This window comes from Xenopus tropicalis, chromosome 3 (assembly GCF_000004195.4).
Source record: "Xenopus tropicalis strain Nigerian chromosome 3, UCB_Xtro_10.0, whole genome shotgun sequence".
NCBI classification, from domain to species: Eukaryota; Metazoa; Chordata; class Amphibia; order Anura; family Pipidae; genus Xenopus; species Xenopus tropicalis.
The window spans coordinates 13,499,983-13,523,522 of record NC_030679.2 but is presented as its reverse complement, the minus strand read 5'-3'; the positions used below and the strand labels follow the sequence as shown (position 1 = coordinate 13,523,522).

The window sequence follows — 23,540 nt, the reverse complement described above, 5'->3', positions numbered from 1 at the left end:
GCACTTACAGTACACAGAGGCCCAAACAGTCCCTCCCACCAGCCCACTAAATAGAGATTGTCTATGGCATCTTACAGCAGCCCCTCCCGAATTTGCCACTCAGATTGCCAGTCCAAGCCTGGGTCCTGGCACAGTCCCTTCACTTCTCAGAGACACCTACCTGTTCATTGCCGGGTCGTTCATGAAAGCTCGGTAACCTTGCAGGTAAAACTTGCAGAGGGTCAGCACACCGAGGGCCACAAAGGAGACTGTGAACACTAACCCCAGGAGCGAGTATGGGGTGCTACAGCACTCGGCAATGCTAAAAGACACAAAGGAAGCACAATTAAAGCCATGCATTATATGAAGACTTGACATTTCCCATCATGCCTTGCATTTTGTTATTACCCTTTTTACTCAGATCTATTAAGCACAGAACATACAAAGAGTTGTGGGGACTGGGGTCTGACTGAGCAGTGGAAGTATTGTAAGAAGCTGATACTGCTTTCAATGAACTTAACTTAAACCTTAAAAACATTAATAATGCCGCATATCGGAAAGTTGCTCGGATGACGTACATATGATGGTGGTTCCGGTCTCATTTCCAAGGTGATGTCCCCTTAAGCAAAAAATATTTTGTTCTTCGTTTACTCAAAACCACATTATATCTTCCTGTCAAGGGCGCGGAATGCAATAAGGTTTGGTCGGAATGATTAAAAAAATAAAAACACTTCACTCCAGATGGATAGTTCTGCGAATGAGACATCAATCTTTTTATCTGATTAGCGCCAGCCACTCCTAAGCAACCGATACACAGAGTCTGTTTTCCTCCTAGCCCCAGCTATTCCTACTTCTAAAAAATAAAAAGGATATTTCTAAAGCTTTGCAGCTGAATGGAACAATTTTAAAGGAGAACTTAAAGAATCAGGCTAGAAATGCTAAATGGTATATTTTGGTTCTGTACCAGCCCAAGCCATTTAGCAGGGAAGATCTGTGGCCCCGGTAGCCCCCATCTTTTGGCCGCTGTCACTTACCTGAGCTTAGGGACCCACTGACAATATGCAGTATATTCAGATTCACATTATATGGCAGCATAGAAATCAGTGCAGTCTGCAGCAGAACTGATTAATAATCAGCCCTGTAGCTAGCTTCTATGACAGATGTATTCTCACCGTCTGATAATTTCCATATAACCCCCCCCACCCAAGCTTAGCTTCCCAGCAGCAGCCCAGAGCATCTGCAGTGCCACAGACACAAGACAAGCAAGATGGGAGCTGCTGGATCATTACATTTATAGGGCTGCTGAGCCTCTGGGCTGGTACAGTAAGTTCAGGCCTGGATCATTACAGTTATAGAGCTGCTGAGCCTCTGGGCTGGTACAGTAAGTTCAGGCCTGGATCATTACAGTTATAGGGCTGCTGTGCCTCTGGGCTGGTACAGTAAGTTCAGGCCTGGATCATTACAGTTATAGGGCTGCTGAGCCTCTGGGCTGGTACAGTAAGTTCAGGCCCGGATCATTACAGTTATAGGGCTGCTGTGCCTCTGGGCTGGTACAGTAAGTTCAGGCCCGGATCATTACAGTTATAGGGCTGCTGAGCCTCTGGGCTGGTACAGTAAGTTCAGGCCCGGATCATTACAGTTATAGGCCTGCTGAGCCTCTGGGCTGGTACAGTAAGTTCAGGCCCGGATCATTACAGTTATAGGGCTGCTGTGCCTCTGGGCTGGTACAGTAAGTTCAGGCCCGGATCATTACAGTTATAGGGCTGCTGTGCCTCTGGGCTGGTACAGTAAGTTCAGGCCCGGATCATTACAGTTATAGGGCTGCTGAGCCTCTGGGCTGGTACAGTAAGTTCAGGCCCGGATCATTACAGTTATAGGGCTGCTGTGCCTCTGGGCTGGTACAGTAAGTTCAGGCCCGGATCATTACAGTTATAGGGCTGCTGTGCCTCTGGGCTGGTACAGTAAGTTCAGGCCCGGATCATTACAGTTATAGGGCTGCTGAGCCTCTGGGCTGGTACAGTAAGTTCAGGCCCGGATCATTACAGTTATAGGGCTGCTGAGCCTCTGGGCTGGTACAGTAAGTTCAGGCCCGGATCATTACAGTTATAGGGCTGCTGAGCCTCTGGGCTGGTACAGTAAGTTCAGGCCCGGATCATTACAGTTATAGGGCTGCTGAGCCTCTGGGCTGGTACAGTAAGTTCAGGCCCGGATCATTACAGTTATAGGGCTGCTGAGCCTCTGGGCTGGTACAGTAAGTTCAGGCCCGGATCATTACAGTTATAGGGCTGCTGAGCCTCTGGGCTGGTACAGTAAGTTCAGGCCCGGATCATTACAGTTATAGGGCTGCTGAGCCTCTGGGCTGGTACAGTAAGTTCAGGCCCGGATCATTACAGTTATAGGGCTGCTGGTACAGTAGTAAGTTTAGTATATAAAATATAGCATTTTAAGCCCGATTCATTTTTAGCCTTTAGTTCTCCCTTAAAAGTTATCCAATCTATCATCCTCAGGGTTCTTGTTGGATTATTGCACAAGAAGCCCACACAGATAAATGGCAAACTGCCCTGATGTGACTGACCAAACAAATTCCTATGCTGATGTGCCTGGCATTAAGGGGGAATTATACAGTAACCTGAACTCAAGCTGCCCAGGTCTAGTAACCAATGGCATTGACAGTTTTCTTGTCTAGGGCAACAACTGGTGAATTTACCTTGTAAGAAACAGGAAAAGAAGGCGCTCACGAGAGGTTGGCTGGTCACGGGTGCTGAAATAGGTATAGATCTGCAGGGCAAACAGAACCAACCAGAACACCATGAACAGGACTGGGACTACCAGCTGATTCCACAGCGACATCCCCAAGGCGAGCAGGCCATAGACTTCCACTACCTGTAGGATAAGCACACAGTGATCAGAACATGTTGCTATGTGGGACTTTCCATATTGTGGATTAAAATACAAAATCACATTCAGCAATATTGCTACTGCATACACCTACACAAAGCAAATGTAACAAGAAAGACGTTTGAGAACAAACTTCATGTTGGTTTGAAAAATGTGAAGTCACTGAATGAAATCCAATTGGCTGTTGTTGGCTCCACCCAGTTTTTCTAACCTTGGACCACAGTTATATAATAAAACCCACAGTGCAAAGTTTGAGGATTCTTGTTAATACTGTGTGAATGGCAGCAATTTAACTTTCACTGGGGAAATTTTAATGAGTGACATCTGATTGGGGTTGTTGGCTCCGCCCACTTTTTTCTAACCTTGAACCGCAGTTACCTGGTGCCTAACTCTACAAAGAGAATGGCTGCCAGCAGAAAAGTGTGCGATATGTTGCAGCAATTTATACAGTATCCTATGGTGGAAAGTTGCGACCGACTTTTTTTTAAAGTTAAAAACTACAAAGACTGTGAGACAATCAGCATGGTATTTAAGCAAGGCAATTTGGGGCAGCCCGAGGGTAGAACACAAGAACTGGACCTGCTTCATTTAAGCATCAGTTCGATAAACTCATTTAAACTGCTTGCCCTACTCAGCAATAATCCAATTTAAACGGGAACCATATGAAAATGTTGTTGTGATGGGCTAGAAGCTACCTGTAATTTCTCTATGAGGCTGCTTAGGTTTTAGCGCAGATCACTGGGGTAACTCTTGGTTTTTAAAGGAGTGGTTAACTTTCAGTATGTTATAGAATGGCCAATTATTAGAATCTTTTCACTTGGTTTTAATTTTTATAGAAAAAAAATAGTTTAATTATTTGCTTTCCTCTTCTGACTCCTTCCAGCTTTCACCGAACTCAGCAGCCATAAAACTGTTGCTATTTGAGGTTCCAATTTTATTGTAATTTATACTTTTTATTATTTGGCTATTCAAGTTCTCTGCTAGTCATATTCCAGTTTCTCATTCAAATCACTGCCTGGTTGCTATATTAATTTGGTTGCTAGTAACCAGAGAGTTAGAAAATTGCAAACTGGAGAAACTGGCTCCTGAACAAAAAGCTAAATAATTAAAAAAAAAAACAAAAACCCACAAACAGTAAAAAATGAAGACCAATTGCTAACTGTCTCTCACTGTCAGGGATCCCCAACCTTTTTTACCCGTGAGCCACATTCACATGTAAAAAGACTTGGGGAGCAACACAAGCATAAAACACGTTCCTAGAGGTGCCAAATAAGGGCTGTTATTGGCTATATGGTAGCACCTATATGGACTGCTAGCCTATAGGAGACTCTGTTTGGCTGTTCACCTGTTTTTTATGCACCCAAAACTTGCCTCCAAGCCAAGAATTCAAAAATAAGCCCCTGCTTTAAGGCCACTGAGAGCAACATCCAAGGGCTTGGGGAGCAACATGTTGCTCACGAGCCACTGGTTGGGGATTACAGGTCTAAAGTATACTATGGGCACATTTATCAAAGTACAACAGATTACAAAAAATTTGTATTTTTTCTACAACTTTTGTGTATTTTCTGCAATATTTTTGTCAATTTGAGCGACTCTTTTGTACTTTGCGCCCTATGGGAGACTTTCCTTGGGCCAGGCAGGAGCTGCAGAGTGCCATTGTGCCCTATGGGAGACTTTCCTTGGGCCGGGTTGGAGCTGCAGAGTGCCATTGAGCCCTATGGGAGACTTTCCTTGGACCGGGCTGGAGCTGCAGAGTGCCATTGAGCCCTATGGGAGACTTTCCTTGGGCCGGGTTGGAGCTGCAGAGTACCATTGAGCCCTATGGGAGACTTTCCTTGGGCCCGGTTGGAGCTGCAGAGTGCCATTGAGCCCTATGGGAGGCTTCCAAAATCATGCACTGAATGTTCAAAGTCAGAAAGGGTTTCGCGCCGTTTAGGATCGTTTGGATACGAAAATTTTGTATTGGATTGCCATTCACAAATGATTTTTACACATAAATTTCAGAACTTTCGGATTGTAAGTCCGAAATCTTCGTATTCAAACTAATGGAATATTCGCGACTTTTGCAATCATCAGAAATTATCGGATTTCGCGATTCGGATTCATACTTTAATGAATCTGTCCCGAAGTGTTCATTTAAAGGTGAACTCCTTAAGGGGCGTGACACATGGGGAGATTAGTCGCGCCACAACAAATCTCCCTTGTCGCAGGCGACCAATCTCCCCGCAATGCCATCCCACCGGCTAGATTGTAAATCACCGGTGGGATGGCATAAGTGGTGCTGCGATTTGCCGAAACTCTGTAGAGGAGACTTTGCAGTTTGCTAACAATGGCAATGCCTAGTATCTACAAAGTATTAAAAGGTAACATGTGCAGACCCCAATAATAATATGACCATTAGTGATAACCCAAAATTAGATTTTAAATTGAACTAAGCAGGATACAATCAGGGTTCTCAAGCAATGCTCATTTGGAGTCTCTGTAGTGTATGTGGGCACTCCTAATTATCAGAATTGTTTAATTAAGCCACAGCCACCAAATGCCAATACATCATGATAATGACACCTCATCTTCACAAAACCTATGACCTGCCCAACTTTTAATCTGACCCAGTCTGCATAGTGTAACAGTAATGGTAAACCTATCACTGATATTAGCAAGCACTACCTTGGCCTTCCTTCTGTGGTCGCTTTAACAGTAGCTTACTCTGCCCAACAAAAAAACCAGGGTTCCTCTTTATTGATGTATAATAAAACCTCAGCCACAAAACATCTGCTGTATTATTAATATCCTTTAAAGGAACAGTAACATCAAGAAATTAAAGTGTATCAAAGTAGTTAAAATATAATATACTGTTGCCATACACTGGTAAAAGCCGTGTGTTTCAGAAAGGACGTCTAGTGTTTATATAAATAAATAAGCTGCTGTGTAGCCATAGGGGAAGATATTCAAACTGAAATAGGGCTAAATGAACAGGTTACATAGCAGATAAGCTCTGTAGAATACAATAGTGTTTTACAGAAAGTATCTGCAATATAACCTCCTTTTTTCCCCCAACTTGAATGGCTGCCCCTATGACTACATAGTAGCATTTTTTTTTATAAACTATAGTAGGGTTTCTGAAGCAAAAACACAGCTTTTACTAGTGCATAATTGAATTACTTTAAAACACCTTTTCTGGTGTTTTAAAGGCTATTCACAATGCTGCAAATGTTCTGATCCCCAATAAATTGGCTTTTCTTTTGCAGGGGGAGGAGTATGTGGCAGATGTATATATCATTAAAGAGACACTCTGCTTTGGCTGTAGGGCAGAGCAAGCTTTAGTTTAAGGCTACAAGAGAAGGAAGGCCAAGGCAGTACTTGCTAATACCAGTTACAGGCTTATGGTTATTGGCTGCTGTAAATGGAGTGCAACACAAGGTTGCCAACTGCTACTGGATGTATACTGCAGAAAATTAAGGCATACTAGAATTTGGAAAAGTAAATTAATTGGTCTCAGCTGCTTACCTGCGCAAGCTCCCGGTAGGCCGACTTAGCGAGATTAAAGGGGACCAACAAATTTGATGCCAGAAAGTACAAGACTTCTAGACCAGTAAAAATCATAGCAAACTTGTTAATGACAACGATGGTCTCAATGGGGACAAGGCAAAGGCGGGCTAGGAGAGGCAGCATGTGAGCGGAGAACAGCCAGATCTGTTTGGTCTTCATCACGCATGAGCAGAGCGTGCACACCACCAGCTGACCTAGAACATAAAAAAGTATGGTGTTAACTCTTCACTTGGCTAAAAAACTGGGCCCCTGCTGCCCTCTAACTCTTGTGTTTTGGGGCTGAAAAGTTACCATACCAATGCTTTGAGGTGTTGTCCATACAAGTCAGAAGCAAGTATGGAGAGCAACTTATGGGGGAGTTGATTAGTTGACGGTCAAATCTCCCCTACTGTCACAGGAAAAGCAGGAAGTCTTTGACAGTTACACACAACCATATTCTAAATAATTGGAAAAAGTACCCTGATCCTTAATATGCACCAGATTATCATCAAAAATAGGATACTGCCAACAGGCACCCCAGTGTCTGTTCTGTTCTCCAGCTCTTAAAAAAACATCTAGTCTATCAACATGGATCATATATACCATCGTAATTTGTAATTGTATGCACCCAATTCCCAATGACAATCAAATAAGCAAAGGGAACAGTGTTATGGGGAATCTATTACTCACCCACTAGTGCAGTGATAAAGCGATTCATGGACAGTGGCTCTATATGCATTGGTCCTTCATAGCCAGATTCCAGCTCACTTCGGACATAATCCCTGACATAAATAAAAACATATGATATAAATATACTGTTATGAGTTGGAGAGTTTCACTTAACACCAAATTTAGTTGAATACATGTCAAAAGATTAAGTGAGGATATCCTTGGGAATCTAAAGGTCTCTTTAAAGGGGTAGTTCACCTTTAAGATAACTTTCAGTAGGTGGTAGGATGTCCTATTCTTAGCAACCATTTAGTTGGTAACCATTTAGTCTGCCTATTTCCAGTTTCCAAATGGGGGTCACTGACCCTAGCAAATGGTCTCATAATATCACTAAATCATGCTAAAAGTTAACAGACAAATTATCAGTAGTTTACATCTTGATATAACTGGGTGAAGTGTCAACAACCCAAAGAGCTTCATCACACAAAGCTATTAAATGGGCCATAAATCTCCAGAACAAACTACGTTTGCTCAAAGCACTTCCTGGTTTAGTAAACTATGCTTATAATTTTATTTTATTTAGTGTTAGATGGGCAAAGCAATTTTTGAATTGACTTAGCAAAATGCAGAAGGGGATATTCCGAGACAATCTGCAATTGGTCTATATATTTTATATTTAGTTCTTTTTTAGCAGCTTTCCAGCTTGAAATTTAAGCAGCTACCTGGGTTGCTAGGGTATCGTTTTCTCTAGCAAATGGGCAGTGGTTTGGAACAGGACATTCTACACATACTTACAAGTGCACTACCCCCCTTAAACGGGATTTTCACCTTTGAGTTAACTTTTAATATGATATAGAGTGATATTCAGAGACAATTTGCAATTGGCCTTCATTTTTTCATATATTTTTTCATTTCACTTTTTATTCAGCAGCTCTCCAAGTTTGGGGTTTCAGCAGCTATATGGTTGATAGGGTCCAAATTACCTTAGCAACAGGCAGCGGTTTGAATGGCATATGAATAGTAGAGGGCCAGAATAGAAAATAGGTTATAAAAAATAACAATACGATTGTAGCCTCACAGAATAATATTTTATTGGCTGTGGGGTCTGTGAGCCCCATTTCAATGCTGGAAAGAGTCAGAGAAAAGCAAATAATTAAAAAAAAATAATAATAATACTAATACTAATAATACTAATACTAATAATAATAAAGGCCAACTGAATAGTTGCTTAGAACTGGCCATTCTAAAACACACTAAATGTTAACTTAAAGGTGAATCACCCCTTAACAGTAACAGGGTTCTGTATAAGAATGAATGTGATGAAGAGGTGAAGGCTGATACCTGGAGATCTGATGCCCTGCATATAGCAACAGAGCAGCCACAAAGTAGAGATACAATTTAGCCAGATGCTGTCGGGGCAGTGTCAGTAGTACCACACTCAGGATGTAGCCTGCAAGAAAGGATTGATCATTTACGGTTTAAAATGGACACAAAAAAATTAGGTGTGAAAACATGGTAAAGAACAGACTGGTATTGGGTTATTTAGGTGTATTTAGAGAAATGGTTCAAATTTGCCCCCCAGGGTGCCTCAGACCCCTGGTTTAGGGGGCCCAACCTGTAGGTCAGTTAGGGTTAAATGTGGGGGAGAATACCTATTTTCTTTCCTTGATACTCCTGGGAGTCAATTAAAGATTTGGGCAAACACTTGTCCTATATATTCAATTTTTAGCAAAGTGTTAATATGTCTGTAACCGTGAAATGTGCAAAGGGGCTGGAAGTGGGCCCTGGCCAAATGTTGGACCTCAAAGGTGAGCCTAAAGTGAACATGTTCATAATGTAGGGGATTTATAGCCGTTTAATCTCTACATAGAACATTGAAAAATGTGCAAAGCTGCAGTAAAACCCAAGCAAGCACCTCCCTGTAAAGATGCACCCAATGCGTAGAGTTATGGCACTTTCCCATGACATGGTTTATTGATTTACGGTTATCATCCTGTCAGTATGGCTTATGCTTGAAAGGCAAAAGAATCCAATAAAAGTGGAAGTATTTTATGGCAATAGAGGAACTCCACCCAAAAACAGGGTTTTTTTTTCCTTTGGAATAATAAAAAAAAATGTAAGAACATCCAACTTTATAATGGTTTTAAAGTTATGTAAATGTAATTGCTATTGAAAGCAGTGTGTGTCAGGCTGCTAATATTACCTATACATTAGAATTATTGCAGTGCAATAGATATGTTGATTGTTTTGTACAGGCAAAAACTAGGGCTCAGATTTAGAATCAAAGGCCAAAAATACAGCCAGCAGCAGAGTGTCAGATGAGATTAGCTTGCATTACACTCGTACTGTTTCATGTTAGGAATCGAATGTCAGGCAACACAAAGAAACTAAACATGAAATTAAGCTGGGAGCAATAATAGCAGAAGGGTAAAGAAGTATAAATGAATACAAAGAAATAGAGAAACTTATACTACTTACTGTAATTTCTATTTCCAAGTCACCTTCCATGACAGCGTTCACCAGCATGAGTATTCCCCACTCCACAGGTCACTGGACAGGTTAACTGCCCCTTTCAACTCCATATCCTAGCCTCAGAAGGTTGGTTAATGCTTCCATGGAAGGTGACTTAGAGAAATTAATTCTACTTACCGTAATTTCTAATTTGCAAGCCAACCATGGCAGCAATTACCAACATGAGAATTACCAAAGCTAGAAAGATGGGAGGGACCAAGACTGATGCTCAAAGAAAATGTATTTTTAATATAACTTTCCTCCCAAATATAGCCTTTTGGGACAGTAAAACATTCAACTTATAGTGTGATGAATGTATGTAAGGAAGACCACCTTTCTGCCTTACAAATCACATCTGGCGGAGCCCTGGTTTCTGCTGCCCAAGAGGCAGCCAATGCTCTGGTGGCACCAAGTTCCTGGGCACCTCTCTGCCTGCCTTCTGATAAGCTACCACAATGCAGCATATAATCCATCACCTGATGGTTGCCTTAAAAGGAGCCAAACCTTCTCGGACCTCTAGGAATAATGAACAACCAAGGTTTTGTGCAATCCAGATAATGAGATACAGCCCGGTTCAAGTCCAGGGAAAGAGAATGGATTTCACCCACTCTGCAAGCTGAGGTAACTGCCACCAGGAACAAGATCTTCAAAGTGATCTGCAAGCCTGAGCAACTTCTAGAGGCTCAAATGGAGCAGCTGTTAACACTTTCAGGAGTAGGGGGCAAGTCCCAAGGAGGAATCAGACAGAAGAGAATGCAGACAGATTGCCTAACATTGCGCCCAAACCTGTTTTCGAGGCATCTGTGATTATAGTTAGATAGCTGGGCTGAGTTAACGGCATTTCCCTGGCTACATTTTCTGGCACCAGCCACCAATCCAAACTTGATCTCACATGTCCTGGAATATGAAGAGGCTGGTTCAGCTTCAAGGCATTGGATGTTCTTGACTTCAGAAAAAAAAGGGCTTCATATGCCAGTTAGCCCAGCACACCATCTGAATCGTGGAGGAGACGAGTCCAAAGTTTATTTATCCATACATAAAAAGCAAGAAGGCAGCCTTGCACGTTTCGTAGCAAAGCATACTTAATCATAGGCTCAAAAAAAAAATATTTGTGATATTTATCCGAGCTATCTTCCCCTCCTGGAAGAGAGACTGTCCCCTGAAGAGTGTTTAAACTCGCACCCAGAAAGAATCAAATTCTGTGTTGGGATAAAGTGGCTTTTCTGCCAATTTATTATCCATTTGAAATATTGAAGAACAGCCACCACCTTGTCTCGGCTTCTTACTGCCTCCTGTTCTGTGTTGAACAGCAACAGGACAGATAATTAAAGGCCACTACTTCTTCTAGCCTCAGGAAGGCTATCACCGTCACTAGAACCTTCGAGAAGGTTGCTGAGAAGGTAGACAGGCCGAAGGGTAGACATGTGAGCTGAACATGCTGGTCTTGGAATATGAACAGAAGGAACTTCCTGTGGGGACTATAAATGGGCACATGAAAGTAAATGTGAACTTGAAGTCCAAGTTCACTAGATATGCCTCAGGGGGAACAGCCGCAATAACTGAGGTTAGTGACTCCATTTAGAATTTTCTGCAATGGATATATTCATTCAAGGATCGAAGATCTAGCACTGGTATGTATGCCGCTGAGGCCTTCTTGACCAAGAAGAGTTTGAAATAACACTTTAGTTGCTGCTGAGTAAGAGGCAATGGTTCCATGGCTCTTATCTCTAGCAGTTGATTCACATATTCCTGAAATACTTCTCTTGCTCCTTGAACTCTTGGGATTGACAAAATTTGAAATTATTGTGCTTTGGTATCCTGGTAAAACTCCAGCCGGTAGCCTTCCCTTACAACTTCTAGGAACCAAACGTCCCAGTAGAGACGCTCTTCAACTTTCCCAGATTGAGCCAGCCTGATCTTATTGCAACCTACTTGAGGAGGATCCAAAGAAAGAATTTTTCTTTGCTGAATGACTTGACTCTCTCTTAGTGGACCTACAGGATGATTGTCTACCTTGCGACCTTCCAGGCCTATACTGTCTTGAGCTCCGAAAGGGCTTGTTCCCAGGAGACTCCGCTGTAGATCTTTACCGTCTAAATTTCTTTTGTTGTGGCAAAAATATGCTCTTTCGGCTGAAAACCTTCTTCGTTATAAAGACTCTCTCCAATCTATCCCCCTCAAAGGGAAGCTGGCATAAGTTTGTTTTTGAGGCAGAATCGTGGACAGGAAAAGTTGAAGAACATCTCTTAACCGAAGGGAATAACTTATCCACAGAGGAACTCTTTGCCAACTCTTCTATCAAGCTCAGCGCCTTTCTTACTGCCTTAATCAAGCCATCCACAGCTGCTGAATCAAGACCAAACTCCTCATCAGAGATGTCTTCCCCTTCCTCAGACAGATCTGACTGATCATCTCGAGCATCATATAATTCTTCTGATATTCCAGAAAGGGAATCATAGAGCACTTCTTTTGCCCTTTAGATGTCTTGGACTACCCAGAATTTGATACCTCCTGCACACCTTGCTCTACCGCTTGTTTAATAAGGGACACCAATGCATCTAGCTGGGGAATTAGCATGGCAAAATAATAAAAAAGGGGAACGCTAACAAAAAGAACTGGCATCATACTCCCACCAAGAACAACTCAGCGGTTAACCCAACTCAAGCTGTTGCGCGTTGTAACGTCACACAGAAGCACCAATGTAAGTGAAGTGAATGACGCACAGATGCGCCTACAGTCGGAAGTTCCGTCAGCATCCAGCCACTGAAATGCCTGACATGCACAGGAGTGTTAACGTAACTGGCTCAGGGAGGGGAGAAACTTCCTGGAAGCACTTCCGGGGAGCGAAACACAGCTATGCTGCCTTCCCCCTCTCTTACAGCTCGTCTGGAAGCCAGTGGTATCTCGAAGAGCCACACTAAACCACCAATAAGGCGGCTAGTATGAGCTATCAGCCAACACAGGTGGACTATGACCAAGCCGACAGATCCTTCTCCACAGCGATCCAGGGAGCATTTGGAAGGCATCAGGGGGAACAAGAGGAAGAGATCAACCCCTGGAAAAGTCTGTAATTCATCTCAGTGACCTGGACAGGAAAAGACAAAGGGGGCAGGATGTGGCAGTCTTAATAGTATAATTGTGTTAGCCCAGTGATCTGTGGGACGGGGAATACTCATGTTGGCGATTGCTGCCATGGGTGCCTTGGGAAAGAATGGTTTTATCAAGCTAATATATTTTGAAAATATGTAAAAGGTATGAATAACTTCATCTCTCTATAAATAGCACTTAGTGATGTCAAATTTTATTAAGTGACGGTAATATCGTGGGGGGTGAATTATCCCTTAGAATACATGAGTGATACAGAACCCCTCAGTGACTGCTATTATCCTTATTATTTACAGTAGGGGGTACATTATCCCTTATAATACATGAGTGATACTCAGAGTTCCCTGTATAACTCAGCCTGCAGCCTTGTGCCTTTATATGGGCACAGAACCCCTCAGTGACTGCTAATATGCTTATCATTTACAGTAGGGGGTACATTATCCCTTATAATACATGAATGATACTCAGAGTTCCCTGTATAACTCAGCCTGCAGCCTTGTGCCTTTATATGGGCACAGAACCCCTCAGTGACTGCTAATATCCTTATCATTTACAGTAGGGGGTACATTATCCCTTATAATACATGAATGATACTCAGAGTTCCCTGTATAACTCAGCCTGCAGCCTTGTGCCTTTATATGGGCACAGAACCCCTCAGTGACTGCTAATATGCTTATCATTTACAGTAGGGGGTACATTATCCCTTATAATACATGAGTGATACTCAGAGTTCCCTGTATAACTCAGCCTGCAGCCTTGTGCCTTTATATTGGCACAGAACCCCTCACTGACTTCTAATATCTGGGCTGGGTATGCAAAAATAACTTTACTATGAGCTACTGATCACCAGCTTGCAATCTACTGAAAGTTCCTGACCTACCTTTTGGCCATCTCTGGCCTGGGGCAGAAATAGAATGTGGAAGAGTGTGGTTCTGACTATTGATATATGATAAAGAAGCGTTATTGGGCTTTTTTTGGTCCAGGGTCTCTTTTAAGGCTGAAGAAGCAATCAAGTGCAGGTGCTTTAAAATGCTACAGTTTTTCCTAAAAAAAGAAAGGCTAAATCACTGAGGGGTGCCAAATGTTAGGCACCCCCCAGTGATTGTAATCACTTACCTGGTAATCCTGGATGGTGCTCCTGTTAGGAGAAAACTGAACTGGCCAGGGGTATATACGAGCGAGCATTCCTCCATTTGGCTTCCTTCTTCAGGTTGCCAGTGCCGACGCATTTTGAGCAAAAAAGTCAGCTTTTCAATTTACTGCACATGCACAAAGATTGATGAAGGAACACTCGCCCGCACACACGCTGGCCGGTGCAGTTTTCACCTAACAGGAGCACTGACCGGGGATTTCAGGTAATCGATTAAAGTCACTGGTGCCTAACATTTTGGCACCACCCAATAACATAGCCTTTCCTTCTGCTTTAAAAATGATCAAGACATCCTATATCTTGGCCCAAAACTTTTAAAGAGAAAATGGGTGAACATCATGATCATCCTTAGTTATGAGTCACATCAAAACAGCAAATAACTTACCCACATAATGCATGTTGAGTGCCAGGTACTTGTATTGGAACAGCGGGTTGTTATTGAGGCTGCTTCTTTGGATTTGCTTAAAGAAAGAGCTGACGTCCCATCTGTATAGCACATCCAGCAACATGATGCTTGGGACCCGAAGGGCCACATTTAACATGGCCTCTAATTTCTCCTTTGCCCCCATGCTGTCGCGGTTTCACAACGATCACTTCAGACTGGGAAAAAAAAAATAAAAGAAGAAATTATTGGACAACCGGCTAATGTTGGGCTTTCCTAGAGACCCAAACACCCCAATCAGCACGTATATGTAGTACACTGAGGGAATGCATTACAGGCATTGTGCATGGGAGTTCTTACATATTCCTTAATTTCCTTAATCTGATGCAGTGACAAGATGAACACATGTCATATGGAATTTTCCAAACACTTACATTCAAGATTCAAGATTCAAAAAACTTTATTAATCCCAAAGGGAAATTGTTTATGCTTGGTTACAGGTGCTCCCAATTACCAAAGATATATAAATTTAAACAAACCCTTCCAAAAACATATTACACAGATAATAAATACCTAAAAACCTTCATAAAACAATAAATACCAACCTACAAACAACCACTTATGGGTATTATATATGTGTATGAAATACAGAGAGAGGAATTATAAATTTTTATAGCCGTAGGGAGAAAAGATCTCCTATGTCGCTCTGTAGAGCACCTAAAAGTAATTAGTCTCTGGCTAAAACTACTCTTCTGCTCAGCAAAAACACTATATAGCGGGTGAGAGGGATTATTCACAATGGATTGTACTTTACATAAAATCCTTCTCTTAGCTATTGCATCCACCGAGTCAAGCTCCATGCCTAGCACAGATCCGGCCTTTTTAATAAGCTTATCCAGTTTGTTCTTGTCCGATACCTTAATATTACCACCCCAACAGACCACCGCGTAAAAAATGACACTCGCCACAACGGTTTCATAAAACATCCGTAGCATAATGCTACAGACGTTAAAGGACCTGAGCCTCCGCAAAAAATACAACCGACTCTGTCCTTTTTTATAAAGTGCCATTGTATTAAGTGACCAATCAAGTTTACTGTCCAAGTGGACTCCCAGATATTTATAATCAGAAACCATATCCACTATTTCCCCCTTAACAGATATAGTAGTCACATGAATCTTGCTTCTCCCAAAATCTACAACCATCTCCCTGGTTTTACTGATGTTCAGTTGTAAGTAATTACACTCACACCAAGAAACAAAGTCATCCACAACAGACTGGTACTCAGAGGTATCACCCTCCTTTATACACCCAACAACCACAGAGTCATCAGAAAACTTCTGCAGATGGCATGACTCCGAGTTATATCTAAAGTCGGATGTATAAAGTGTAAAAAGAAACGGAGACAGTACGGTCCCCTGGGGAACTCCCGTACTACAGATCAGGGTCTCAGACACACAGTTCTGTAGTCGGACATATTGAGGACGACAGGTCAAATAATCCATAATCCATGAGACCAAGCGGATATCAATGTTTATGTTCCTTAATTTCTCCCCCAATACTGCCGGTTGAATGGTATTAAAGGCACTGGAGAAGTCAAAGAACATCATCCTTACGGTGGTCCTAGGCTTATCAAGATGAGAGTAAGTACGATGTAACAAATGTATTATGGCATCCTCAACTCCCATGAACGGCTGATAGGCAAACTGAAGAGGGTCCAGAGAGAACTTCACCAAAGGACGGAATGCATCCAGGATCAGTCTCTCAAACACCTTCATAATATGCGATGTTAAAGCAACAGGCCTAAAATCATTCTGGCCACAAGGACATGGTATTTTAGGTACCAGCACAATACACGATGTTTTCCACAGTACAGGAACCCTCTGTAAAGACAAGCTAAGGCTAAAGAGATACTGAAGGACACCACATAATTGAGGAGCACACGATTTCAGGACAACCGGAATGATCTTGTCCGGACCTACAGCTTTCGTAGAACTAATTTTACTCAGGCCATATTTAACCTGCTCTACTGTGATATTAATTACTGGGAGTACAGAAGTACTGACTGTTGCTGTTCCCTGTGTAGGGGGAGACCAAGGAGCAGGAAAGTGTGAATTACGGCTAAAACCGGGAGAGGTATGAGACAATGGGACATCAAATCTATTAAAAAAGGTATTGAGGTCATTTGCACATTCCACATTCCCCTCAATAGCCTGGCCACTTGTCTTATAGCCAGTGATACTCCTCATGCCCCTCCACACCTCTCTTGTGTTATTCTGCAGTCGCCATTCATTTCAATGGACTATGGCACCTGGCACTTAGTTGGAGTATGGCAACTTTTTATCCATAAAAGTGGTAGCTCACCTTTCGAACTACCTTTTAGTATGTTCTAGTATATCTGTTCCTAGCCACATTGCAATTTGTCTTCATTCTTTATTTATTTATTCTATAGTAGCTGAATTATTTGCCTCCCCCTGCTGCTTCTTTCCAGATTTCAAATAGGGGTCACTGATTCATTGCTCTGTGAGCTTATACTTTTATTAATATTGTTACTCTTTATCCGTCTGTTCCAGTCCACTCCTAATCATTATCCAGTCTCTCATTTAACCCAGTGGCTGGTTGGTAAGGTAACACTAGCAACCACATAACTGCTGAACAAAATGCAAAATAATAAAAATAAAAAACTTAAAACCAATTGCAAATAAAAACTTAAAAACTTTGAGAATATCAATGACTAGGTCATAGTGAAAGTTAAATTAGAGGTCAACTACTCCTTTAAGAATATCCCTACCCAAGTTCATTATGGTTCAGTATGGGGAAACTTTACCTATATTAGAGTTCCACCATCCCAGTTCCATAGGATGGAAATACATTCTCTGCACAATACTTTGATTTCTCTCAGTCAGTAACTTTCTGCACCATCCCATATCCCCAGAGATATTGAACCAGCATTACTGTCACTTTGTATTAGTGCAATAATGCATTCAAAATGAGACAGAGGTACACAATAACTAGAGCACTGCTGTCCAACTGGCAGCCCGCAACCCCCCTCTGTGTGGCCCCCCACCTGTCTGACTGCTTACCTTTGTGTAAGCTTTAAATGGTATCAATACTAAGATTAACTGGCCCCCTGCATGGCTCACACCTCAGATTCAGCCTGTAATCCCCCTGCATTGTTAAAACATGTAATCCCCTGAACTGTTCACATCTTTTAATCTTTGCATTGTTCACCCACTGCATTGTTCACACCTCAGGCTCAGGCTGTAAGTACTCACATTGTTCACCTCTTCACACCTCAGACAGACTGTAGGAGCAGTGCCAGCATTGTGTCACTGTGTGTGTGTGTCTCTGCCTGCATAGGGCAGGCAGAGTATGGCACACACAGCAGCACAGGGCAGGCAGAGTATGGCACACACAGGCAGCATAGGGCAGGCAAAGTATGGAACACACAGGCAGCATAGGCAGAGTATAGCACACACAGGCAGCATAGGGCAGGCAGAATATGGCACACAGGCAGCATATGGCAGGCAGAGTATGGCACACACAGGCAGCATAGGGCAGGCAGAGTATGGCACACACAGGCAGCATATGGCAGGCAGAGTATGGCACACACAGGCAGCATATGGCAGGCAGAGTATGGCACACACAGGCAGCATATGGCAGGCAGAGTATGGCACACACAGGCAGCATATGGCAGGCAGAGTATGGCACACACAGGCAGCATAGGGCAGGCAGAGTATGGCACACACGGGCAGCATAGGGCAGGCAAAGTATGGCACACACAGGCAGCATAGGGCAGGCAGAGTATGGCAAACACAAGCAGCATAGTGCAGGCAGAGTATGGCACACACCGCAGCACAGGGCAGGCAGAGTGTGGCACACACAGGCAGCATAGGGCAGGCAAAGTATGGCACACACAGGCAGCATAGGCAGAGTATGGCACACACAGGCAGCATAGGGCAGGCAGAGTATGGCACACACAGGCAGCATAGGGCAGGCAGAGTATGGCACACACAGGCAGCATAGGGCAGGCAGAGTATGGCACACATGGGGCAGGCAGAGTATGGCACACACAGGCAGCATAGGGCAGGCAGAGTATGGCACACACAGGTAGGGTAGAGCAGGTAGATTATGGCACACATGGGGCAGGCAGAGTATGGCACACACAGGTAGGGTAGAGCAGGTAGATTATGGCACACATGGGCAGCATAGGGCAGGCAGAATACTGCCTGTGTGTGCCATACGCTGCCTGCCCTACCCTGCCTGTGTGTGCGCCATACTCTGCCTGCCCTATGCTGCCTGTGGGAGGTAAAGCTGGCAGGGGTTTGTTCTGGGAGCAGTTGGAAATAGCCATTAAATGGTCCCTAAGGTGTGTAATTATGGAGTGGTCAAATATGCCTTACATTAACGGCCCTACACTATGTATGCTAGAGAAATTCCGGCCCTTGGCACCACAGAAGTTGGACCGCACTGAACTAGAGGGTGTACTGGGGCACAGGCAAATGTGTGCAGGTTCTGGACAATTTATATAAATCTTGAGAATGGAAGCCCAGAATCCATGTATGGCTTGCATCAGTACTTGGAATCTAAGGGTACCATGCCCCATTAAATGGTGCTATGTGAAAGTGATTTAAAGGGAAACTTGAGCTAACAAAGAAGCAGGCTATAAATGTTAAACATTATTGGACTTCTGTACTTGCCAAGGGAGTGGGCCCTTTAGCAAGGAAGATCTATATAGATATATTTTGCGAAATACAGATTTCACAGATAAATCTGCAAGATTAAAATAGAAAAAAAAAATCTATGAATAAAAAAAACTGTCATTTGGTATCCAGCATGGTCACTTGAGGATTCCCCACAGACTAAATCCTGAGAATTTTGTCCACAAAGAAATTAAATTCACAGGCTAAATTCTAAATTAAATTCAGGACTAACACCTTAAAGCAGGGGTCCCCAACCTTTTTTACTTGTGAGCCACAGTCGAATGTAGAAAGACTTGGAGAGCAACACAAGAACCATAAAAGTTCATGGAGGAGCCAAATAAGGGCTGTGATTGGCTATTAGGCAGCCTCTATGCACCCTATCAGCTTACAGGGGGCTTTATTTGGTAGGAAATCTTGTTTTTATTCAACCAAAACTTGCCCTCAAGTCAGGAATTCAAATATAACTCCCTGGTTTGGGGGCACTGAGAGCAACATCCAAGGGGTTGGGGAGCAACATGTTGCCCCCCCCGAGCCACTGGTTGGGATCACTGCCTTAAAGTAACACCAAAACACAAAAAAAAAAATTTTTCCCCCCCAGGAGAATCTGAGCTTTCCAAATCTGCTTTTTGTGCATTTCATCCTCTGAAACAAGATTTAGAGCTCTAAAATCCCCAAGAAAAAAAACAATTACTATTTTTTAATGATACAGGGATTTATACCAGACAAATATTTTATTTGATGGACACAAATTCAACTGATTCGGAAAGCCTCAGGTCTCTCGAATGTGTCAATACCAGATATGTATAGTTCTATGAAAATTTTTGATTTCAATAGATCAAAAACTCCCAGCAGTAAATTACCAAATTTACAAAGCATTACAGCAGAATACAACATACTTTAGATTCCAAAGCCAAAAATCCTGGAATATACACATTCTGTCGAATCCAAAATGGGTAACCATGTCTTTCAACTCCTAAGTACCGAACAATGCTTTTCAGAACTTAGCAGTTTCTATAAAAATCTAAATATTACCTCAAAGCTTCCACTTTTAAGCATCTTATCTCCCACATAGCACTAGGTAACAAGAAAAAAATATCCTAAATATGAAAGCCAAGAGTGCACTGAACAGTTTGATGCCCATTGTGCATAGGATTACCAAAGTATCTGCTACTGAAGGGGTAAAGCCACAAAAACTTTGATGAAACTGATTGATTCATTCAAGTGTTGATACATTGATTCAAGTGTCAGAACCAGTATGAACAATAGTGAAACATTATTTACTAGTGCCACCTCACTGCATACCCATATACAACTGCTGATCTGTAGGTAACAAGCCCCCAAATTCCTCTTAAAAATAGGGACGCTTAGGAAAACATTTCAGAACGGCTCTACATGATACGTCTCCAACTGCACTGGGTCAGCTTTCCTTTTCTAACTGGACATCAGTTGGCCAAGGGACACCTCTAACCCAGAGCACTGTGCTGCTTCTGATAAGTCACATAAATGGACACTGTATGCTTACAGTCCTGGTCGTAGGGTCGTGCTAGGAGCGATGCATTATGGGAATTCTGTTTACCCAGCACAGCGGGTTTTTTTACCTGTTTGGCTGATCATCTGAACGATGGGGGTTTGGGGAGATTTAAGGGCACTATTGAGACAACTGAAGGTAAGCCTGCAGCTTGAGATTAACTCTTAGGTAGCCTTTCCTTCTCCTTTAAGCTATGAGGTTAGACTGTCGAAGTTGGGGTTGTTTTCTATGGAAAAAAGGTGCGAGGGGACATGATTACTCCGTACAAGTACATTAAAGAGGATTATAGACAGATGGGGGGGGGGGGGGTTCTTTTTTTCTATAAAAACAATCAGCGCACCAGAGGCCCACCCTTTAGATTAGAGGAACGTAGAGCTGGGCGGTATGACCAAAAATTTATATCACGGTATTTTTCAAAATTATATCGGTGTCACGGTATTTGACGGTATTTTTTTTTTCCATGCATGATTAGGTGTTAACCCCATTTCCTAATAAATTGGAGAATAATTACTGCAAGCAAAGGATCGGCAACAGAAAGTCTTTAGGTAAATCAGGCAGGCTTAGTTTCCCAGGCAAGGCCGCAGACAACATAGCACAGGAGGAGGCGTTTGATAGCTTTAAATACCCCCCACGCATGCGCAGAACTGGCGCCATCAGCGCGTCACGGACGTGCACGCTTTGACATGTACGTGCGCTTTGACGCACGCGTACCTGGACGCGCGTGTGCAATGTCCTGCGGACAATGGGGCGCGCACGCAAGGAGGCGCGCAAGACCGGGCTGCACAGGTGAGTACCCTGACACCTGTGAGTACCCTGACCCTGTATTGCGGTATCTGAAAAATGAATATAGTTTTAAAGAAAAACACCGGTATTCAGTATTAAACGGTATATCGCCCAGCCCTAGAGGAATGGAACTTCCATTTGAAGCAGCGTAGGGGGTTCCTCACGGTGAGGGCAGTGAGGTTGGGGAATGCCCTTCCTAGTGATGGGGTAATGGCAGATTCTGTTAGTGCCTATAAGAGGGGTCTGGATGAGTTCTGGAACAAGCATAGTATCCAAGGCTATTGTGATACTAATATCTACAGTTAGTATTAATGTTTGTATATATAGTTTATGTGAGTGTATAGATAGTAACTATGTAACTATACCAGCTCTATAGGGCAGGGACCTCCTTCCAATTCATAACACTTGCACTTAAGATCCCTAAAGAAATAAACATTTTTGGGAGGCCATCAATCCCAGGCCAGTATACTAAATGCTGTCTCTCAACCTGCTGCTCTCCAGCTGTGGCTAAGCAATAACTTACCCCAATGAATGTCAGACAAGCTGGAGAGAGACTGGAGAGAGACTAGAGAGAGACTAGAGAGAGACTAGAGAGAGAGACTGGAGAGAGACTGCTTGAGTTCTAGTTCCCCCAAAGGGCCACATGGTTGCCAGGAACAGAGCAATTCTGCAGATGTCCAGCTGCTACTAAAGCACACTTTAAGTTTGCCATCACCTGCCATTGGGGCATTTGTGAAGTGTAGTTAAGCCCCGGGTTAAGGCTCATATGTTCCTATCATGTACTTCACACAATCTATAGCTATAGGGACCCAGCTTCCTCTGCTAGAGCCCATAGCCCCATCGGAACGGCGGCCTCATTACCTGCCTGTAAAACTCTTCAACGCTCCATATCCGGCCCTGCGCCCCTCCGGCTGGCAATTCGGCCCTTCGCTCCCTATGTGCGGTACTTCAGGCCGCTGTCACAGTTTCCGGCCCACACAAACCCAACAGGCCGTTCGCGCAGCTTACAGCCCGCAACCCGCCCACAATAACAAACGGAGACACTAAGGCGCATGCGCAGAGCAGCCCAACTTGACCGCTAGTTACCCACAAATGAACGCGCATGCGCATACAGATCCAGCCGCTAATTCCGCCTTTTTGCTCAGTACTGGAGCCTGACTGCCTGGGCGCATAGAGTGAAAGGATGAAGTGTTCCTTTAAAGGGAAAACAAGCAGATTTGTTATGGCTTTGGAAATAAAGAATACAATGGCTCCTTTTTATATACTGTGTCTCTTATAAGGGCTCTGGCACACGGGGAGATTAGTTGCCCACGGCAAAACTCCCTGTTCGGGGGCGACTAATCTCCCCGAGTTGCCTTCACCCTGCCATCCCACCGGTAGACTCGCGAGTCTTTTTCGGCGATTTCCTGAAATCGCCCCGCCGCGTCTGCCATCCCGCCGGCGACTTAGATGTTCGCCAGTGGGATGGCAGGGGTAGGCAACTCGGGGAGATTAGTCGCCCGCGAACAGGGAGTTTTGCCGTGGGCGACTAATCTCCCCGTGTGCCAGAGCCCTAAAGCAAGTTCGCTGCCATTTTGTAAGATCCTTTGGTCGCTGGGGGCACAGTATCAAGGCTAAGGGCAGTGACACAGGGTCAGATGAATTGCGCCACGACAAATCTCCGTTGTCGCAGGCAACAAATCTCCCCGCAATGCCATCCCACCAGCAAGAATGTAAATCGCCAGTGGGATGGCATACGCGGCACCACGATTTGCTGAAGTTGCCTTGAGAGGAAACTAAGGCAAATCGCGGCGCCGCATATGCCATCCCACCGGCGATTTACATTCTAGCCGGTGGGATGGCACTGCGGGGAGATTAGTCGCCCGCGACAAAGGAGATTTGTTGTCGCACGACTAATCTCTCTGTGTGTAATCTCTCTCTTTTGTGCGACCATCGGTCGCACGAAAGATCATGCAATCGGCCACACACCGTTCAGGGCTGAAACGGCAGATAAGGAAGTAGAAACAATAGGATTTCTACCTCCTGCCGATTCAGTGCTGAAGGCAGATTTTGGTCAGACGCCTTCTATGGCGCCCGATCAAAATCTTTTAACCTGCCCGATCGGCAAGTCGACCGATATCAGCAGCTTCCTGTGATATCGGTCGACTCACCAACTTGCCATACACGCACCGAAGTTTCGTATGATATTATCGGTGCATGTATGGCCAGCTTAAGAGTACAGTTCTTGTATATGGACCATAGGGAAAACTATCTCATGTCAATATGTTTGCAAAAAAATAAAGGGAAAGTATCAACTTCACCAGC

At 43.6% G+C, this 23,540-nt stretch overlaps 1 protein-coding gene across 3 annotated transcripts in view; it reads right to left on the bottom strand.

Moving 5' to 3' along the window:
* rnf145 (ring finger protein 145) overlaps nt 1-22,301 on the bottom strand; it is a 28,567-nt gene extending 6,266 nt beyond the window's left edge. Inside the window, exons 1-7 of one of the 3 annotated variants that reach the window (XM_012959210.3) lie at nt 22,098-22,301; nt 14,226-14,440; nt 8,416-8,524; nt 7,096-7,187; nt 6,385-6,620; nt 2,687-2,862; nt 161-301 (exon numbers count right to left, since the gene is read on the bottom strand). In XM_012959210.3, the coding sequence (XP_012814664.1) occupies nt 161-301; nt 2,687-2,862; nt 6,385-6,620; nt 7,096-7,187; nt 8,416-8,524; nt 14,226-14,409 (938 nt within the window). In that variant the 5' untranslated portion in view covers nt 14,410-14,440; nt 22,098-22,301. Of the gene's footprint in view, nt 1-160; nt 302-2,686; nt 2,863-6,384; nt 6,621-7,095; nt 7,188-8,415; nt 8,525-14,225; nt 14,441-22,097 lie in introns of those variants that run through there. The other 2 variants (XM_012959212.3, NM_001078792.1) reach the window with 2 other exon arrangements.
* Nucleotides 22,302-23,540: the final 1,239 nt, after the last annotated feature.